A 19,772-nucleotide genomic window follows, 5' to 3' on the forward strand; every position below is an offset into this window, starting at 1 on the left:
TTCCAAAATAAAATTCTACTGTCTGAGGTCCTGTATTGAGGGGCAAGGAATTCATTTTATTAGCTGGAAAGAATTATGGACAATCTTCCAACATTTTAGCTAGCCTGACCAAACTTTACCCATGTTCAATTCTGGATAGCAGTCTTACCGGGTGAGCTCTTCACGAAGATTATTTGGTTCTGAGGAATAAAACTTAACTCGAAAATGCAGACAATAGGGTGAACCAACTGCCATTAAAAAGGAAAGAGAGAAAGAAAGAAAAGCTTTTAATTTTTTAATAACTTTAAATAGTAAGAATTTACAGTAAGTTAATTTATCAAAATCCATTGAACTGGAGACAAAAGATAAAACATTCCTGTGGCAAAACTTCAGTTTACACTGTAGGCCTGATTAAACCTAACATAAAAAGATAAACCAATAGTTTTTTTAACTGTATCAACAATTGTATAGTACAATCATAATCATGTGTCTTCCCAAGAAGACAGTTGTGAATTAATTCTAACAGTTAGGAGCCAAATACATCAAATAAAAATGTTTTGACTGTGCAATCTAACAACTCTAAAAATCAGTGGAGCCGTATTTCTTGAGAGCACAGAGGAATGCCTGTGTTAGTAATTGTTCATGGCAAATCCTCCACACCTTCCAATTTACTTAACCTACTTCATTAACCTCTCTCTATTCTCAGTGGTGCCCTGAAATCTGTTACTACACGAAATCTGTTACTACACAGGGCAAGATATATTATGGATTGAACATTGGTATTTTCCCAACTATTGATAGGAGTAATATTGATATTTTATGTATACTGCTTCTTTTAGCTATTTTTAATTTTTTAATAAGTTACTGCCTTAAAGTCTCAAAATATTTTCCAGAACTGCGGAGATGCCAAACAAGAAAAGTCCAACGTATGAAGTTACTAAATAAAAGTTAAGCATCTCATGGGAACTCAATCTCATTTGCAAGCTGCAAGGCTTTCTCCTGGAAACAAACTGTAAGGTACTTGAATCTAACTACCATCAACCCTATATAATTTAGGAACAATATATCAGATTGAGATTATTTTTACAAAGTAGAGATGCTAAGAAATTCATCTGAAACACGATTTCTTGTGTCCTTACTATTAGAAACCAGTTACTAATATTTAATCATATAATTTAATTTCTATTTTTCACAATTTTTTTCAACACTTACTTTTTACTTGCTTTTTGATACTCTTTGTACCATCCAACCAATGCTAAAAACAAAAACAGAAATTCAGTTGTTAAACAGATGACAGAACTTAATATTTTAATTATCAGAAGTTAATTTTCATCATGCTTTTAATGATAACCACAAGGAAAAATTTCACAGGAGGAAAAAAAAGAACAAAAATGAGAGGGAGGATTATTTACCCAAAACCCACAGCAAGCTTATGATACAGATGAGCAAAAAAATCCTAAAACCAGATATGACATCTTTTTAAAAATTACTTATTTGTTTATTTTTAAAGATAGGGGAAGGGAGGGAAAAGGAAAGGGGGAGAAACATCTATGTGTGAGAGACACATTGATTGGTTGCCTCTCATACACCCAATTGGGGACCCCTCCCGCAACCCAGGCATGTGCCCTGACTGGGAATCAAACCAGCGACCTTTTGGTTTGCAGGCCAGTACTCAGTCCACTGAGTCACACCAGCCAGGGCAAGATATGACTTCTTAAAACATTACCTTTACTCTCTCAGTAACAAAAGTGATATTCTAAATTTTGCCCTTAGTACTCAAAAATAAAAAATAAAAAAACCCTTGCCACTGTTAAAATTAGAAAGAAGAAAAGTATCTTCATATTCCAAAATCTTATAATAAAATATAAGATTTATTAACAGATCATAACCCCAAATTAGGCAAAATAACAATGCCACTTATATTTTACAAAATAGATAGTACTCAGGAGAGCCTGCACAGTAACATTAGATTTTTCTCATAACTAAAGCCAAATCAAATGAAGGGGTCTTTGCTCCTTTCTTTAACAAATAAAAAATGTTAACATCGTGACTAGCATTTCTGTAACCTTATCACTCTGAAATGTCCATAATACAAACAGACCTAAGAACCAATTCCAGAGACCTCCACTGACAAACCATCCCTAGCTCACTTCTCTTTGTGAATCCTTTTACACCACCAAGTCCTAAAAGTGACAGGATATACTCATCCAACTAAAATATACATAATTGTGTTCTCTGCAGCATGCTTACAATTCCAAGCACCCTAAATGAAAAGAGTGCTCTTGTGCTAACTAGTTCACAGAGCTAAGGAATGCAGTTTCAGAAATGCAGATAGGCAAAGAATGGGTAAACAAGGCTGCATTGTAAATTAGACTTGTAACCATTTGCTTTTCTTGCCAATTACTTGCCCTAACTTCTTCTCATCCTCTCCCAAGATCCAAAAGCAAAATTCACAAAACTACCAGTATGTCAGAAAAGTACCTCTGCATGCTGAAATCAGATGGTCAGTAAATATTTTCAAAGGCAATTAAAACTGTAATATTTTCTCTAGATTCCAAGTGTGTAGGCTACTTCGTCAGCCATCTCTCATCTTTTAATAAAGTCAGTTGGACATCCATTTTTAAGCATAGTTCCATCTAACAAATGTTCAGTTTAAACAGGCCTCCCTTAACAGGATGCTAGGCCAGCCAGCAGGCAGAATACAACTCAATCTATTTGCAGAAAAGATTTCAATCTAGGACAGCAAAAATTCTATGTCTTGGCCAAGCCCAACTATCCAATATCCAAAATTCCCAGGCTTAATTGTGCAAACTACCTACTACAGCCTGACGTCAATTATATACTGTGTGTAAAATAAAATTAGATTTTATGCCCTAGATTGTTTTCTCCCCACAACCATGGATCTAGGAGTTGCCCTATCTTCAGGTTTTACCTATTATACTGCAATGAATTAACAATATTATGGCTGGTCACCTGGGCAGTCTCTTATAGCCATGCTTAGGGAGACTCTCATACACAGTAAGTGCAAATGAGCACAACCCTTCCAGGAGGTAATTTGACAATGCTTTAAATATAAATCATTATGAACGTGTGCTGATTTACCTACAAGGAATTACAATACATCAGACAAAGTTAAGACAAACTATATATCTAACAACAGTAAACTGCCTAAATAAAGTATTTCAATATGAAAGAAAACCATGCAACAATTAAAATGAGTGAAAGAAAGTACTTAAAAATCTGGGATATTACTTACAATATATTGTTGAATTTTAAAAGGTAAGTTATAAAATATAAATTATTTTGTCAAAAGGTACAACTCGTATAAACATGCATTTTCTTTTGGACTGAGATGATCTTTATAACAAAAGAGAAACAGATATTATCTAGGTGGTTGAGATTACTGGTGATAATTTTTCTTCTTTTTTGTTTCCTATATTTTCAACTTACTCTATGAAAAGCATAAATTATTAAAAAAATAATCATGGACCCCCTTATTTTAGTATTTTCTATAGTCAATATATTCATATAGTTTAATTTCTGATAATATTAAAAGGTATATGGTAAATAATCCCTCCAACCCCTGCAACAGGCCATCCCCCCTATTTACCCAATTTCTATCATCACACTCACAAACATAGTCTTCAAGGTGTCACAGGTTTCTGATTCCTTCTGGTTTTTTTCAAACAGGAAAGAAAGAAAAAGTGTGTGTGCGCTGGTAAAGAGTAAAGAACATTCAACAGATTGAAAATCAACAGGCTAAATATAAATTTTGACAAAATAAACTTTGAGGGATATAAAGAAGGAAACATTACTACAAGACAGACTACTCACTGTTTCAAGAACAACCTAAAGTCTTCTTAGACAGTTACAACAAATTTCATCCAGTTTAAGAAATTTAGGGCTAGTCTTATAAGCACTCCTTAAATCTCTAGATTGTTCCCTACTATTCTAAGAAATACATTAAACATAAAATCATCCCAGTGAGATAAAGGATCAGTTTTTTCCCAAGTAGGCACTTCTACCTGCATGTAATTAATAACTTTATAATATTTGGCAAGACCTTAAGACAACCCAAAATTCAGATAAAGCATCAAGTACATCTTAAAGTAAAATTTAGTACCTGGGGGAGTTCTGGGTTTTTCTGGGGAAGGTCTGAGCTCATGTTTGTATGTCCTCAAGTCTGTTTTCTTTCATCTCCTCCACATTCCAAGCCCAGGGACTGGAAAATTCAGAGCTCAGAGACATGATCTTTAGGAGTTAAATTTAGTTTACATTGGAAAATAAAGGTGAAAGCATACAGATATAGATTCTTGGATATTTAGTGTGAAACTAATATTGTTCTCTTTCCTCATGGTAAATTAAAAGGACTTCCTTTTAATTTTCCACTTTTAAAGTTTGGTTGATAAACATACATCAAAGAATGTGGAAAGGCACATTTCTTTTGATGCTATTAAGCTGGGCATGAAAGAACATTTATTTTCTTGAATGTCTCAAAATATAAATAACATATAATCACAAATACAACAGACATAACTAAACCAAACAAAGAATCACCTAGGAAGCTTCCAAAACACTAACATACACACACCTTCATCCCACGCCCTATTACCAAATAGTCTACAAACAGCTCTTCAAATGAATATCTGACTTCAAACTGCCTACATTACTAAAGAAAGGCACCACTCTTGTTCAAAGAGCCAAGACCTTAGGCAGAGAAATGTTAGTCATCTTTCAAAACAATTGCCTCTGCAAACACTATTCCTCCTCTGAGAAGTAGAGGCTTATGCTCTGAATTAAAGAATTGGGTTAAAGCAAATTTTAATGCAATTAACAAAATGTTTTTTTTTAAAAAAACCTATGCTATGAAAAAAAGAGGGCAAATGCATTGCTGTACTAACTGAAAGCACTTCAACTTAGTATTAACAGTCTGTGTCATGAGACAACATAAATGAGGACTTAAATGAGCTATTAAAATGTATTTTACACTGTGCCTTTCTGTATTATTAGTATACTCTCATAGGATTCTTGTGGAAATGTAGGCAAATTAGGTAAAATAAATAGTCACATTCCAAAAGTAGAGCAATAGTCTATTTTGGAAATATCTTTTCTTACAGTTTCTCCTTACTTAGTAAATGTGTGTGTTAAAATACCCACATAAACAAGGTCAATCCAGAAGGTATCCAGCCATGTAATATAAAAGATAATCGCCAGTTGTACACAGCTGTGGAATTCTGAATCATCTGAATAGTTCTCGTGGAGTAATATTCAAGTTTAATGCAAAATCTGATGCAGATTTGTTGTTCTACTTGCTCATTTTGAATGCATGGCCACACAGCACATATACATACTCACTCAAGGGCGTCAACAACTCTCTCTGACTAGTACAGTGAAGTTATCACTGTTCACGCATGCGCATTCCAGTCCACCTGCCTTGGCTGCCAGGTTACACTGATGTTCTGCAAACTGTTCTCATTATATTAATAATGGTGGAACTTTTTCCAGAAAGACCTTGTATATTTAACATATACATATTTATTTCTATATATTTTTCACTTCCACTACTTTATTGAATCCTATTGTTTGTGTTAAGTTCCCAGTTACAATCCAATCCAATTGCCTTCCTCCTTTCTAACCTTTATAACTTCAATTACAGTAGTCCCTCTCTATATCGCAGTTCACTTATCAAGGCCTCACTGTACCGAGGGATTTTTAAAAATATTATATTTAATTATTTATTGTGGATTTTTCGCTATAATGTGGGATTTTGCAGTACTGTATACATATATTGTTCAAGTTGCGTAGGTTTAAGAGTGTAGAATATGTTTAAGAACGTAAGTAGTGTTTATAAAAGTGTGGAAAACGTTAATAAGGGAGTGGGAAAGGTTAATAAGGAACTGGGAACAGTTTACAAGTGTGTGGGAAGGGTTTATAAAGCCTTAAAATATATATAAATACTAAAATAAATGTAAGGTTCCTACTTCACGAATTTTCACCTATCGCAGGGAGGTCTAGAACGTAATACCCGTGATAAGTGAGGAAATACTGTACTGCACTTGCTGATATTATGATGAAATTAAATAGTGGTAATAATGGGCATCTTTATCACCTCCTGTCTTTAGTATGAATGCTTCCACTGTTTCTCAATTATCTACAGTTGTTATGGTTTTTAAAAAATAATTTAAGAGACTTCCGGCCAAGATAAAGGCCTAGACAGACTCGCAGCACCTCCCTCCACAACTAAGAAGAAATACAACTACCTCAAAACTAGAGACAACCAGAAGTTCCAGAAAACAGAGCTGCAGGAAGTCCAACAAACAAAGATAAAAAGAAGAAATACTCATCCAGACAGGTAGGAGGGGCAGAGCCGAGGCAGAGAGGACACAGTATGGTGGTGGCAGCAGCAGCAGCAGCAGCAGGCGAGTGGAAGCGCAGTCACATGGTTTAAAAAGTCAGGAGGGGCACCTGGGGAGCGCTCCCAGCCTCAGACCAGACCGTGCAGCTCACAGTCCCAGCACCAGAAAAAATAATGCCTGACTGCTTCTGCCTGTGCAAACCGGTGCGGGTTGGGGAGGAGGAAGAAACTGCCAGTCCCTCAGCAGAGTCTGCTTGTTTAAAGGGCCCCCACAGTCCTAGAATATCCGCAGACCCACCCACTCTGAGAACAATGGCCAGAGAAACAGCTAGAGAGGCACCAGTCCCATACGGAAGTGGGAGAAGTGCCTGGAAAAGGGGCAAGTACTGAGCAAGTCGCATTGTTCCCTCTCAGACTCCTCCCCCACATAAAGTGCTACAATGTGGTGAAACGAATTGCCCTGTACTGATGAATACCTAAGGCTCCGCCCGTCTCAGGAGTGACAGCTCTACCTAAGACACAGAGGCAAACAAACACCAGAGCCTGTCAAGATGAGGAGACAAAGAAGTATGGCCCAAAAGAGGGAATGAATCAAGGTTCCAGTAAGAGAACTAATTGATGAGGAGACAGCCAACCTAATAGACACAGAGTTCAAAACACTGGTGAGAAAGAGGTCACAGGCTTGACAGATATGCTTGAGAATGGCAAACCGCATAAGGGAAGAAGTGAAGGCTATGCTAAGTGAAACCAAGGAAAATCCACACAAAACCAATGGTGAAGGGAAGGAACCCGGGATTCAAATTGATGATTTGGAACATAAGGAAGAAAAAAAAGTCAACCAGTACAGAATGAGGAAACAAAAATTGAGAAAAATGAGGAGAAGCTGAGGAACCTCTGGGACAACTTTAAACGTGCCAACATCCGAATCATAGGGGAGCCAGAAGGAGAAAAGGAAGAGCAAGAAATTGAAAGCTTATGTGAAAAAGTAATGAAGGAAAACTTCCCAAATTTGGCAAAGGAAATAGACATACAAGTCGAGGAACCACAGAGAGTCCCAAACAAGATAGACCCAAAGAGGACTACACCAAGACACATCATAATTAAAATGCCAAAGGTGAAAGATAAAGAGAGAATCTTAAAAGCAGCAAGAGAAAAACAGAGTTACCTATAAAGGAGTGCCTATAACACTATCAGCTGACTTCTCAAAAGAAACTTAGCAGGCAAGAAGGGACTGGCAAAAAGCATTCAATGTGATGAAAAGCAAGGACCTACAACCAAGATTACTCTATCTAGCAAAGCTATCATTTAGAATGAAAGGGCAGATGAAGTGCTTCCCAGACAAGGTAAAGCTAAAGGAGTTCATCACCACCAAGCCATTATTATATAAAATGTTAAAGGGACTTATTTAAGAAAAAGATCAAAACTATGAACACTATAATGACAACAAACTCACAACTATCAACAACTGAATCTAAAAAGTAAAAACAAAATCCAACTAAGCAATGAGAATAGGAAAAGAGTCATAGGTAAGGGGATCATTTAGAAGGTTATCAGCTGGAAGGGGTAAGGGGGAGAAATGGGGAAATGGTGCAGGGACTAAGAAGCATAATTGGTTGGTACAAAATAGACAGGGGGAAGTTAATAATAATATAGGAAATGGAGAAGCTAAAGAACTTATATGCACGACCCATGGACATGAACTAATGGGTGTGGGACTGCTGGAGGGAAGGGGAGTACTGGGCAGAGAGGAGCAAAGGGAAAATAAAACTGGAACTACTGTAACAACACAATCAATAAAATACACTTAAAAATAATTAAAAATTAAAAAAAAATCAGAACCACTGAGCAACCACAAGGTCTGTTCTCCATATATGTTGCCTGTTGGGCCACCTGTTCTGCCCAGCACCCACCACCACCCCTGAATATGGACACACCTTTCAAAGGTTGGCTAGACCTACATAAATGTCAACTCCATACAGGTCAAAGTCCATTAGGTTTATTCAAGATGTTAGTGGGCTAGAAAGATGAGGCTTAATGGACCACCAAAAAAATAAACAAACAAAACAAACAAAAAAACACCCCTGATAAGAATTCTAGAGTAGAGTATATTATCTGCCTAACCTCTGGTGAGTGAGGTCAGCAAGACAAACTGGCAGCTCACCACATAATGCCTACAGTACCTGAAATAGCTGACTTCTTAAATTGTTACAAGAATTGTCTCTTTCTTAGCTCAATGATCTTGGATTTGCCATAGAGGAGATCCACTGTTGCAGCATCCAGGTGTACACTTACATTTACTCCATGTTCCATCAGACAATTAAGTGTTTTCTAGACTCAACTTTGGATCTAACATCTCCATTTCTATTTGTGTTGAATTCTGTCTTTAAACTAAATGCCATAAGCTTCAACTAATCAAGTTACTCATCTTCTGTGGTAAAGATTTTAGTTTCAATCTTATTGAATGTGGTTTCACTTAAGTGTACAATAAAGCAGTAACAGCATAAATGAAGGGGTAGTTAACCTATTCAGAATTGGCACACATCACATCAACTCACATTCCACTGCCAAAAACAAGTCACATGACCAAACCTAAAATTAACTAAGAAAGTATAAGAAACAATCCTGTGATATTCCATGTATAATAAATTATATACTGAATCATCTTTGCATTTCTGAGAATAAACTCCACCTGATTATAATGTATTAACCATACTTTCAACAGGCTGCAACATTTAGTTAGGATCTTTTTTATAGAGAACAAGGGAAGTTTAAAATATACATATAAAACAAACCAATACAAGCTATCAAATCAATCTGATAAAAAAGCAAAATGTATTTACTATGACATGTTAAGTTCTTTTTCCTTCTTTTCCAGGTATTAGGAGAAATGCTACCTATGTTTCCCTTTTCTGGGAACTCATTCTTCTTTAAAAACCAGATTGGACCAGTTAAAATTGTAATCTCGAAATATGAAATCTGAAAAACTTCACCAAGCAGAGGTCACAAACATATAGGTGAGAAGGTTGAATCTTGGCCCAAAGACATGTTTTGTTTTGCCCACAGTGTATTTTTCTTATTCCTTTAAAAATAATTTTATAATGAAATATTCACCAAAAGTTGCAATAGCAAGAGGTCCTGTGTACCCTTCCCCCACTTTCTGCCAATGCTTACATCTTACCTAACTATAGTACACTATTAAAATTAAGAAACTGATGTTGTTACAATGTGTATACAATAAGTCCCCACTTAACACTGTCGACAGGTTTTTGGAAACCATGACTTTAAGCAAAATGATGTATAACAGAAACTAATTTTACCTTAAGCTGGTGCATATAAACAAGAGTTAAATTCTTATAGCATATTTCAGGTCATTAACACACCACCAAACTTCTAAATAAAGACCCAAAGCACTTCTGATATTAAAAACTAAAGTAAATGTGAGCTATACATACATTTAAGAAGATAAATAAAAACATGTAAGATAATAACTTTTCAACCTATTTATTCCAGTTCAGGGTCGCAGGTGGCACAAGCCTATCCAGGCAGCTCAAGGTGAGACCCCACCTGAACAGCACTTGCTCACCCCCAGCCCATACTCACACCATGTAGACTGGGACATATGGACACACCAGTTCACCCAACTTGCACATCTTTGGGCTGTGGGAGGTAACAGGAATCCCGTGGGAAAACCCAGGCTGACATGGGGAGACCATATGAGTGGCCCTGGCTGGCATTTATTTTTTCTCATCAATGTTAGAACAAAACGACGTTGAACAAAATGACATTATTCAAGGACCTGCTGTATACAGTTCTATACTATTTATCACACATTTAGATTCCTGTAACTAAGATCAAAATCAAGATAAATATCCTATTATCACAAAAAGCTCTCTCATAGTACTCCTTTATAGTCATACCCACCTCCTACCTCCAATACTCTTAAACCTTGGTAACCATTAATTTGACCTCTATCTCATTAATTTTGTCATTTCAAGAACGTTACATAAATGGAATCATACAGTGTGTGACCTTTTGAGATTGGCAGTTTTCACTCAGCGTAATGCCCTTGAAATCTGTCCAAGTTGTGTATCAATAGACTTTTCTTTTCTATTGCTGAGTAGTAAGTATTCCATGATATAAATGTGCCAGTTTGTTTAATTATTAACCTATGTAAGACATTTTGGTTTTTTCAAGTCCTTTGCTATTACAAATGAAGTTGCTATGCTCAATCATGCACAGGTTTTTGTGAGAAAATGTCTTTATTTCTTTGAGATAAATGGCCAAGCATACAATTGCTGAGTCATAGAATTGCTGAGTCATATGGTAAGTATATGTTTAGTTTTTTAAGAAACTGCTAGACAATTTTCCATAGAGGCTGTACTATTTTCACATTCCCCAAACCAATATGAGATCCAGTTTCTCCACATCCTCACCAGCATTCAGTTGTCACCATTTATTTTTGCTGTTCTAATACATGTGATGATGTCTCATCAAGGTCTTAATTTGCATTTTCCCTTTTGTCTAGTGATGTTCAACATTTTTTCAGGTGCTTGCCATCTGCATATCCTCTAATCCCACTTTAAACCTCTAGAGGAGATAACTGTACAAAACTATCTGCAAAGAAGTGTCTATACTGTATCTATAAGGCAATTGGAATATTGTATCATAAATTTCATAAGCCCCTCCTCTTCCCAGATAATTCAGTACGGAAGTAATCAGGTGGTCTGAGCAAGGTCGGCATTTGTACAGTTACGAGGCTAGAGATGAATTTGATAAAGAGTAAGTAATCAGTAAGTGATTACTGATGATAATCAAAGCCTGATTTCTGTAGAAGAGAACTATAAATGTAGAAAAGAAAAAATTGCCATAAGTCCTGTGGTACTGAACTAAAATCAGCGTTATGGGTGTGAAGTCATGTTGACCTATATGAGAGAGAGACAGACAGAAAGACAGAGAGACAGAGAGACAGAGAGACAGACATAAGAGTCTCACAAAGCTCATTGGAAAACTGGCAAATTCCAGGACTGGAAAAGGGAAATACAAGATGCATATCTTGGGCCAGAAAATCAGGAAGTGCTCAAAGAATAATGTGCACATTTTAAAAGAATATAGAAGCCATCTTGAAGCAGCTCCCACTGGCCAAACCTGGGGAAATTTGAGCATCAAAATAAATGATAATAACAGATTATGACCCATTGAATACAACAGGAATCCATTAGTTCATAAATAAATAAATACAAAGTTTGATGAGAAACAATCTCAAAGTAACTACCCACAAAAAAGTTATTAATTACAAAGAGTAAAATAACTTTATAATGGAGAGGACCTGGCAGACACTACCTTAATCAAGGGATCAAAGTTAGTATCACCAGTAATGGGACAAAACAAAATTAAATATCACCTGACAGGAGAGAATGAGAAGAATACAAGCTCACTTCTCTGTTATTTCATGCCAAAATTATCTAAGATGAACTTACTTCATGAGGAAACATCAGACAAACCCAATTGAGAGATTCCTACAAAATAAGTGGCCTATATCTTCAAAAGTGTAAGAGTCGTGAAAGTCAAGGAACTGAGAAACTGCAATATTCGAGTTTGAAGAATAACAAAAAGATATGACAACTGAATGTAAAGTGTGATTCTGAACTGGGCCCTATGGCTGTAAAGAACACTCAAGCGGCAATTGGCCTAACTTGAATGGGTAGTGGTAATGTCACAATGTTAAATTAACTTGCTGGTAGCGGGGGTGGAATGGGCAGGGGAGGGTAAAAGGAGGGAAAATTGGGACAACTGTAATAAAATATTAATTTAAAAATTAAAAAAATAAGTTAACTTCTTGGTTTTGACAGTTGTACTGAGTTACGCAAGAACATATGCTTGTTTGTGGGAAATATACACTGAAGAACTCAGGGGTGTTGGCACATCTTACCTGAAACTCTCAGATGGTTCGAAAAATATTTATAGTGTCATGCAACTTTGCTGTAAATATGATATTGTTTCAACTATAAAATTAAATATAAACATGTAGTCACATGTTCACATAAAATAGGCTAGTATAAGCAAAGGTAAACAACTTTAAAAAACAGCAAAAAAATCATGTATATAATTACATACACATTAATCAAAGCAGACTCAAATTATGTTATGCCAAGGAAGAAAAGTAAACTATAGCTTCATTAATTTACTATTTTTAGTTACCTCTATGATGGATGCATAATTGTAGTCATACATATGTTGGACTGATCTTAAAAGACCAATAAACAAAACTTCAACACACTAGTTTTACATATATGGACATGCCAGACATTCAAGGTTAAACTGTAGCATGTTAATTCCTTGGTAATTTTCTTATCCTGCGTCATCCCCTTTAGATTTCATAGTTCTCTCAACACAGTAAATATGACAAAGAAATACGGAAATAATTGGGTTAACATAGTTTATATAGATGATCTTGGCTGAAAAAATCTTGATCTGTATTTTGTTCACTATCTTAACCAATAAATTGAAATGTATCGATTTTGTTTCATTCTGAGGTTAAATCTGGCCACACAACAAATAACTGAAAAGTCTTCTCTGTGTTTACTTAATGTCATAAGACTGTTATGGAATGAAATGAGTTAGCACTTCAAAATTATTTAAAAAGCTATCTAGAGTTTATTTTAAATAGTTTTCATCTACCAATTATTGCTCTTTCAGCTCAACTCACATAGTTTAGAGCAGCAATTTTCAACCGGTGTGCCCCAAGAATTTTTAAGACATGCAATACCTGACTATTTAGTCAAGGGCACTGACCTCTTTTCCCTTAAATTGTCAAATAAAAATATGACAACAGCCAACACGACAATAGCTGTCTGGTGTAAATGAACCAAAATTCATCCATGTCAGATCTGCAAAAAATAAAATATAGGTTTTTTTTTTTTTTTGGAGTGCCACATAATTTTAGTAATTAGTTTACATGTGAAATGAGATGAAAAAGGCTGAAAATCACTGGTTTAGAGTATTTTAGTGACAGCAAAAATAGAAAATGTTAGTCTATATAAATTTAATCTTAATGTCTAGATTTCAGGGTACTGAAAGATAAACTAGAACTAAAACAAGTAGAGATTAAAACAAGAAGGGCACTACATGTATATCAAATAAAAGAGAAACTAATAATTTTGGAATCTGGTAATTCAATGATTTGCTGGTATTGGCAAAGAGCAAATAATACTACTTAGCAATGACTCTATGTCTATTTCTTTCCACAAGTACTTAAATATTTTAAATACCTGAAGCCAAACATTGGCTTACTTCTACCTCTTTTCCCTCTCAACCCCTCAAAAAACAACAAACTGAATTGTCTACCCCTAAAATCATTTATTTTTCCATCTGACTGGAAGACTTTAATCTCTTATTCTAGGAATGAGAATTGAATGATATTAAACTAAACAGTCAACCAAGCCTTTATCAAACTAAGTAGCAGACCAGAATTGAATTTAATAAATGTTTTGTGTGCCTACCATATACTGGGCAACAGAGGTAAGTCAGATTCACTCCCTGCCCTTAGTGCATTTATTCTAATAAAAGAGAAATAACATTAAAAAGAAAAAGAAAGGAAACACCTACTATAAAAAATCCATCCAGAGATCAAAACTCTAAAACTGGGAAAGAGCTTTGCAATTTTTTTCATGTATATGTGTGTGCATAGGATTTTTTTAATAGAAAATTCAATTATACTGTTCTTTTACACTGTTTATATCACTCCATGTCAATTAATAATCTTAAAAATCACCCTTTTTAATGAGCTACAGGGTATGCCAACTGTAAAAACAAATGGTATTTTTGTATCTAAACATTACCAAACACAGAAAAAGTACAGTAAAAGCAAAGCATAAAAGGTAACAAATGGCACACTTGTACAGGTCACTTACCATAAATGGAGCTTGCAGGACTGGAAATTGCTCTGGGTGAGTTAGTGAGTGAGTGGTGAGTGATTGTGAAGGTCTAGGATATTATTGCACACTACTGTAGACTTTACAAACACTGTACACTTAGGCTACACTACACTAAGACTGCATTACTACATCTTAGGAGATAGGGATTTTTCAGTTCCATTATAATCTTATGGAAGCAATGTCGTTTATGTGGTCCATTGTTGACTGACACATCGTTATGCAGTGCATAACTTTATTTTACACTTTTGGTATTCAGTTTGGATGATTACCACCACCAATTCACCTTCCAATCTTATCTACTACTTTCTTTCAAATATCCTCAAGTTAAATCCTAGTATTGTATAATACTCAGTTCTCTGAAAAGCCTCCAACTTCCTACCCTACTACATATACTGTTCTCTCATCTGAAATGCATATATCAAAGAACATCTACTTATAGATTTAGAATCACAGATCTGGAAGGAATCTTAGGGAGGAATATCCTAATCTACTCAAATTAATTTACAAGTTAGAAACTTCTGCAGCTTACCTACGAAAGTCTGGCATTCTTTCCACTACACAATGATTATCAAGCTCTAATAAGACCGCACACCAACCCACTGGTTGTTAAAAACAGGTTTGCAAGCCTCATCCGCAAAGATCATGCTCTAATAATGTGGGTTAGGGCTAGACTTTTTTTTTTTTTTAAACAAGAACATCATGTTATTGTGAATCAAGGGGTCAATGCTTCAGACCTTTATAAGAAAATCATAGGGAAAAAAGAACACATTAAGAATATGTAGCCTTTAAAATTTTTTTAAAGAATATGTAGCCTTGTAGCACTTAGCATGCCATCTGAAAATTTCCATTTCTGCACCTATGTTAAACCTTCAAAAAACAGCGACTTACTGCTACTTGTGCTGAATCCATAAATCTCAGTCCAAAATAGTCGCTTTCAATAAGATCCAAGTGGTACGTAATCTGATCGAACAGCTCTTGACCTTTGGCTTTTCTCTGAAATGGCAAGAAAATAAATGAATCAATAAGTGGCTTGCAAAATCAACAAGCCTGAATGGAAGATGGTTTTAATTATATAAGATCTCTTTATAAGGGGGGGTGAGGGGGAGTGCTGGAGGGAAGGTGGTACCAGGCAGAGGAGGAAAAATTGGGACAACTGTAATAGCATAATCAATAAAATATATATTTTAATCTCTTAAAAAAATAGTATTACTTGTAATAGCAAAAGTATTACCATGTAGCAGATAATGGGTAAGGTACTAGTAACCCAATAAACCATTTAAGGCCAAAAGAAAATTTGTGATCTCTATGTGCTTCCCTGAAGAATGTTACTTCCTATCGACCAACAAATACTACTTTGTACATAACACTGTATGGAAGAAGAAATTCTAGTTTTGTCTTGACAAGTTTTAAAGTCCATACTTTAAAAAGGAGGTTTATAACATAACTGGGGAGACAAAACACACAAGAAAACCAACAAACTATATTTGCCAATAAATTTTAGAGAAGAGATGGTCAGAGAGACTAGAATTATAGTGAAGACTGAAAGAAGGTCCATCTGAAACTAAAGAATAACAAATAAGGTAGGAAAATTTTTTTAAAAGAAGGAAGGTGGGAGGGAATGTGGGACAATGAGAAAACTACTATAATCAATGCAAAAACAAAAAACAAACAAACAAAAAAAACCCCCACCAAATTGGAGGGGGACAATAGCAAAGAAACCTGTACAGAAAAAGTAGTTGTCAAAGTGTGACCCCTGAGTATTCCCCAGATTGTTTCAAAAGATCCACAAGGCCCTAGGATTCTCCTCACGTACCTCAATCACAACAAATATTGCAAGAGTGAATGCAGAAGCAGATAAGAGACTAAGTATGTCTTATTAAATCAGACATTAAAGAGATTTGCAAAAGTGCATAAATGACTTTCTTCTCACTGAATTCTTTTGTTGTTCAGTCAATAGTTATTTTTCGTTAAAATGTTACTTACGTTAACATACAAGGGGTATATTATTGCTATTGTTAAATTAGCCAATAAATACTTTTTCAATTATAATTTCTAATATGGTAACTATCAATAGATATAACCCTCATAAGCAAATGGTTTGTTAGGATCCTCAATTTTTAAATATTTTTATGTACATACAATCCATGACCCTCCCCCACATAATTTTATATTATGATTTAGGGTGTTTCTTGTAAATAAACACATAGTTGGATTTTTTATTGACTCTCTGCCTTTTAACTGACTTTATTATTTCAATTTGTCTACTGCTTTTTCTACACTTTTTTACATTATTACTTTTTGATAAATAAAAATGTTATATCTTAAGACAAGAACTTTACCATGCCCTCATGTCCCTGATCTCCTCTCCAACCATCTTCTTCATGTTTTATGAGTATACTTCCTCTATTTCTTTCATTTGGTCATGGCTTATTTTTTAAAGACAATAATCTTTGGTATGGATCATTCTTTACATGTCTTACATGTGTACATTACACATCTAGTAGCATCTGCTAGATTTGTTTCTCTATTCATCTGAGTTCTTCCTCAGCAATGTTCCCCATGTTGGACTCCGTATGGCTGATCTTCAATAGTCTTCTATGTTTGAGAATAGGTTAATCACGCTCTTCTATTTGAATGATGGTTGGCTCAAAGTTATTTTCTTTCAATAACCTCTTTACAATACAAAATATCATAACTCTATCATTGTCTCACAGGCTATGCTGCTGTTGAAAAGTGTAATGTCAATTTGAATCTTGTTCCTTAAATATATTTATTCTCTTGGGTAAGCTTTAGACTTTTCTCTATTTCTGATTTTCTTCAATTTCACTATAATGTGTCCAGGTGTGAGTTTTTTAACTCTGTTTCGTATGCTATTGGGCCTTTTTAATCTGAGATCTTTCTTTTTAATTCTGGGATATCAATCTATTATTTCTTCAAATATTTCTCCTCTATTCTTGTCATTTTAAGTGTCCTACCTAAGTGCTGGTACTTCAAGTTTATTTTTTTAAAACATACAGTCACTTTTTCAATAATCCTAATAACTATAGCTTATTTGTTCATTTAACAAATACAAAACAGACGGAAGTTCAGAAGCCTTAGTAATAAGACAAAATGACAAGGCTAAAATTTGAATTTTGATGTCTCCCAAGTTCAGATTCCCTAAGGGTTACATATCACACCCAGATTTTATCTGAAATGTCACCTCTCAGATCAATAATCAGATATCCCAACTGTTTGTCACAACTTCCACTTCTAACTTGTTCACTAATTACTCTTAATAACTAGGTTTTCCAGATACATGGTAACTTCCACTGTTATCAACCTCACTTAATAAGCATCAGCCCAAACCCCCATTCCTCCTCTATCTTTACCATAAAATTTACCATTTTAACCACTTAAAAAAATACAATTCAGTGCTATTAGATATATAGACAATGTTACACAATCATCACCACTATCCATTTCTAGAATGTTTCCAATCATCATCCCAATCAGAAACTTTGTACCCATAAAATAATCACTCTTAATATCCCTCCCCTCATCCCCTGATAATCACCTCCTTCCTACCTTCCCCCACTGAATGGTGTTAGACTCTGTATCTGTCTGTATGCCAGAACCACACAGTTTTGATTACTAGTTTTGTACTATACTGTAGTCTATTAAGTGTGTAATAGCATTATGTATAAAAAAAGTGCATTCCTTAATTTAAAAACTTTTTCTTTTTTCTTTTGTATATGGTATCTTTAGGGTTGTCTACTTAGAAGATCATGTCGTCTCAAACAGAGATAATTTTACTTCTTCCCTTAGAATTTGGATGCCTATTACTTCTTTTCTTACCTAATTTGCACTGGCTACAACTTCAATGCTATGCTGAATAGAAGTGGTGAAAGCATGCACCCTTGCCTTATTCCTTATCTCAGGGGAAAAGGCACTTCCACTCTTACATTTCATTTTATAACTTATCTTTTATGCTTCCAAATTTTGTAGTTTTGTTACTCTAAGAGAAGTCCCTATATATGATCTTCAAACTCACTAATTTGTCCTTTATCTTAATTCATATTAATTTTGTCCCACTGACTGTGTTCTTCATGTTTTTCATACCTAATTTTTCCATTGAGTCCTTTTAAGTTTTCATTCTTTTTTTTTCATATTTCTGATCATTTCCTTATCCTTTAGAAAATTTATTAGGCTTTCATATTTTTTTTCCATCTGGCTTTGCATCTAGTGCTATCTGTAATTCTATTTGCCATATTTTGTCATTTGACTTTTGAAATGCTTGTGCTCATTTATCTTATTTTGGCCATAATCATTGGGAATGAATTACTTTCTGTGGATCACATGTAACAAAAGAAAGAGCTCAATCCAAGTCTGTATCAGCTCCATTTAACCCTGAGAAATCAATGGGGGGTGGGGGGGTACGGGAAATCCTAGGGAGGAGAGCCCCAAGAACCGAAAAAAACAGTTATTCATATCACATATTCCAGAACAACTCCTCAGCTCAGTGAATCACTCCCACTCCCAAGGGAAAAGTAATGTAACATTGGGAAGGATACATTCCTTTCATTATAATTCACCACTCCCTAAGAGTTTGGTGCAAGAGGGGTAGGGAATTTGAATAAGGAAGTTTTAGGGGTGAGAAACACTAATTATGAAGAAAATAAGGGGTAAGGATCAAGACCTGATCAGATGGCAATCCTCCTCCCAAGTTCTACTTCACAGCCCCACTAACCTGCCACCGCCGCTGCCACCGCTGCCACCATCACCGCCACCGCCACCGCCACCACCATTGCAAGCAAGCCTCCCTGTGAACATGCATACACACACACCCAGTACCAACACTCCCTCCCTGGAGCTTTCTAATTATTCCTTTTATCTCTTAGATTTTTTTACCTTTCCTTCAGGGGTTAATCTTGAGGGAGAAAGCCAGCATCTGGCTGATTCTAAGAACAGCAAGTTCAGTGGCTAAAGCCAACTGAACAAGAGAAAAAATGGCCAACAGTGTGACAGTAATCAGCAAAAGACCACGAAATCTTAAATCCACATGGGCAAATAAACTAATTCAATATTTGAACATATTTATTCTATTAACATAGTGAAAAAGAAAAACATGGACTAAGGAGGTGGATAGGCCACTGTCACTGAAAATGACCAAGAAAATGTGATTTTATTTATTTATTTAGGAAGATGTTAAAATTAATGAATAGAATTTGATATGATCTGCTATTTAGCACATCCCAGTCCAAGACTGAGATTCACTATATTCATATCAGGCAAAGCAGCATCAGCAAAGAGCTATCACCTAATGGTGGGAACACAAACATTCAAAATGCAATTGCCAGTGTTCCTTTTTGTAAACCAACAACACAGCTTTCATAGCCACACACACAGCTCTACCTTTAAAAAAATGAGCTATTTCATAGATGAAGCCAATTGTCAAATATAAAACTTAAAATTCATCTCTATTTCTTGGGCATCCTTAAGTTACATACAAATCTAGACACTGT

General features: G+C 35.3%; 1 protein-coding gene across 1 annotated transcript in view; it reads right to left on the bottom strand.

Moving 5' to 3' along the window:
* EPB41L5 (erythrocyte membrane protein band 4.1 like 5) overlaps positions 1–19,772 on the bottom strand; it is a 149,499-nt gene that overhangs the window by 118,390 nt on the left and 11,337 nt on the right. The window contains exons 3-5 of the mRNA XM_090279315.1: positions 15,157–15,261; positions 1,192–1,234; positions 149–227 (exon numbers count right to left, since the gene is read on the bottom strand). Coding sequence (XP_090135441.1) covers positions 149–227; positions 1,192–1,234; positions 15,157–15,261 — 227 coding nt within the window. The remainder of the gene's footprint in view (positions 1–148; positions 228–1,191; positions 1,235–15,156; positions 15,262–19,772) is intronic.

This window comes from Furipterus horrens, unplaced genomic scaffold, assembly GCF_987537825.1.
Source record: "Furipterus horrens unplaced genomic scaffold, mFurHor1.1.pri manual_scaffold_1, whole genome shotgun sequence".
NCBI lineage: Eukaryota > Metazoa > Chordata > Mammalia > Chiroptera > Furipteridae > Furipterus > Furipterus horrens.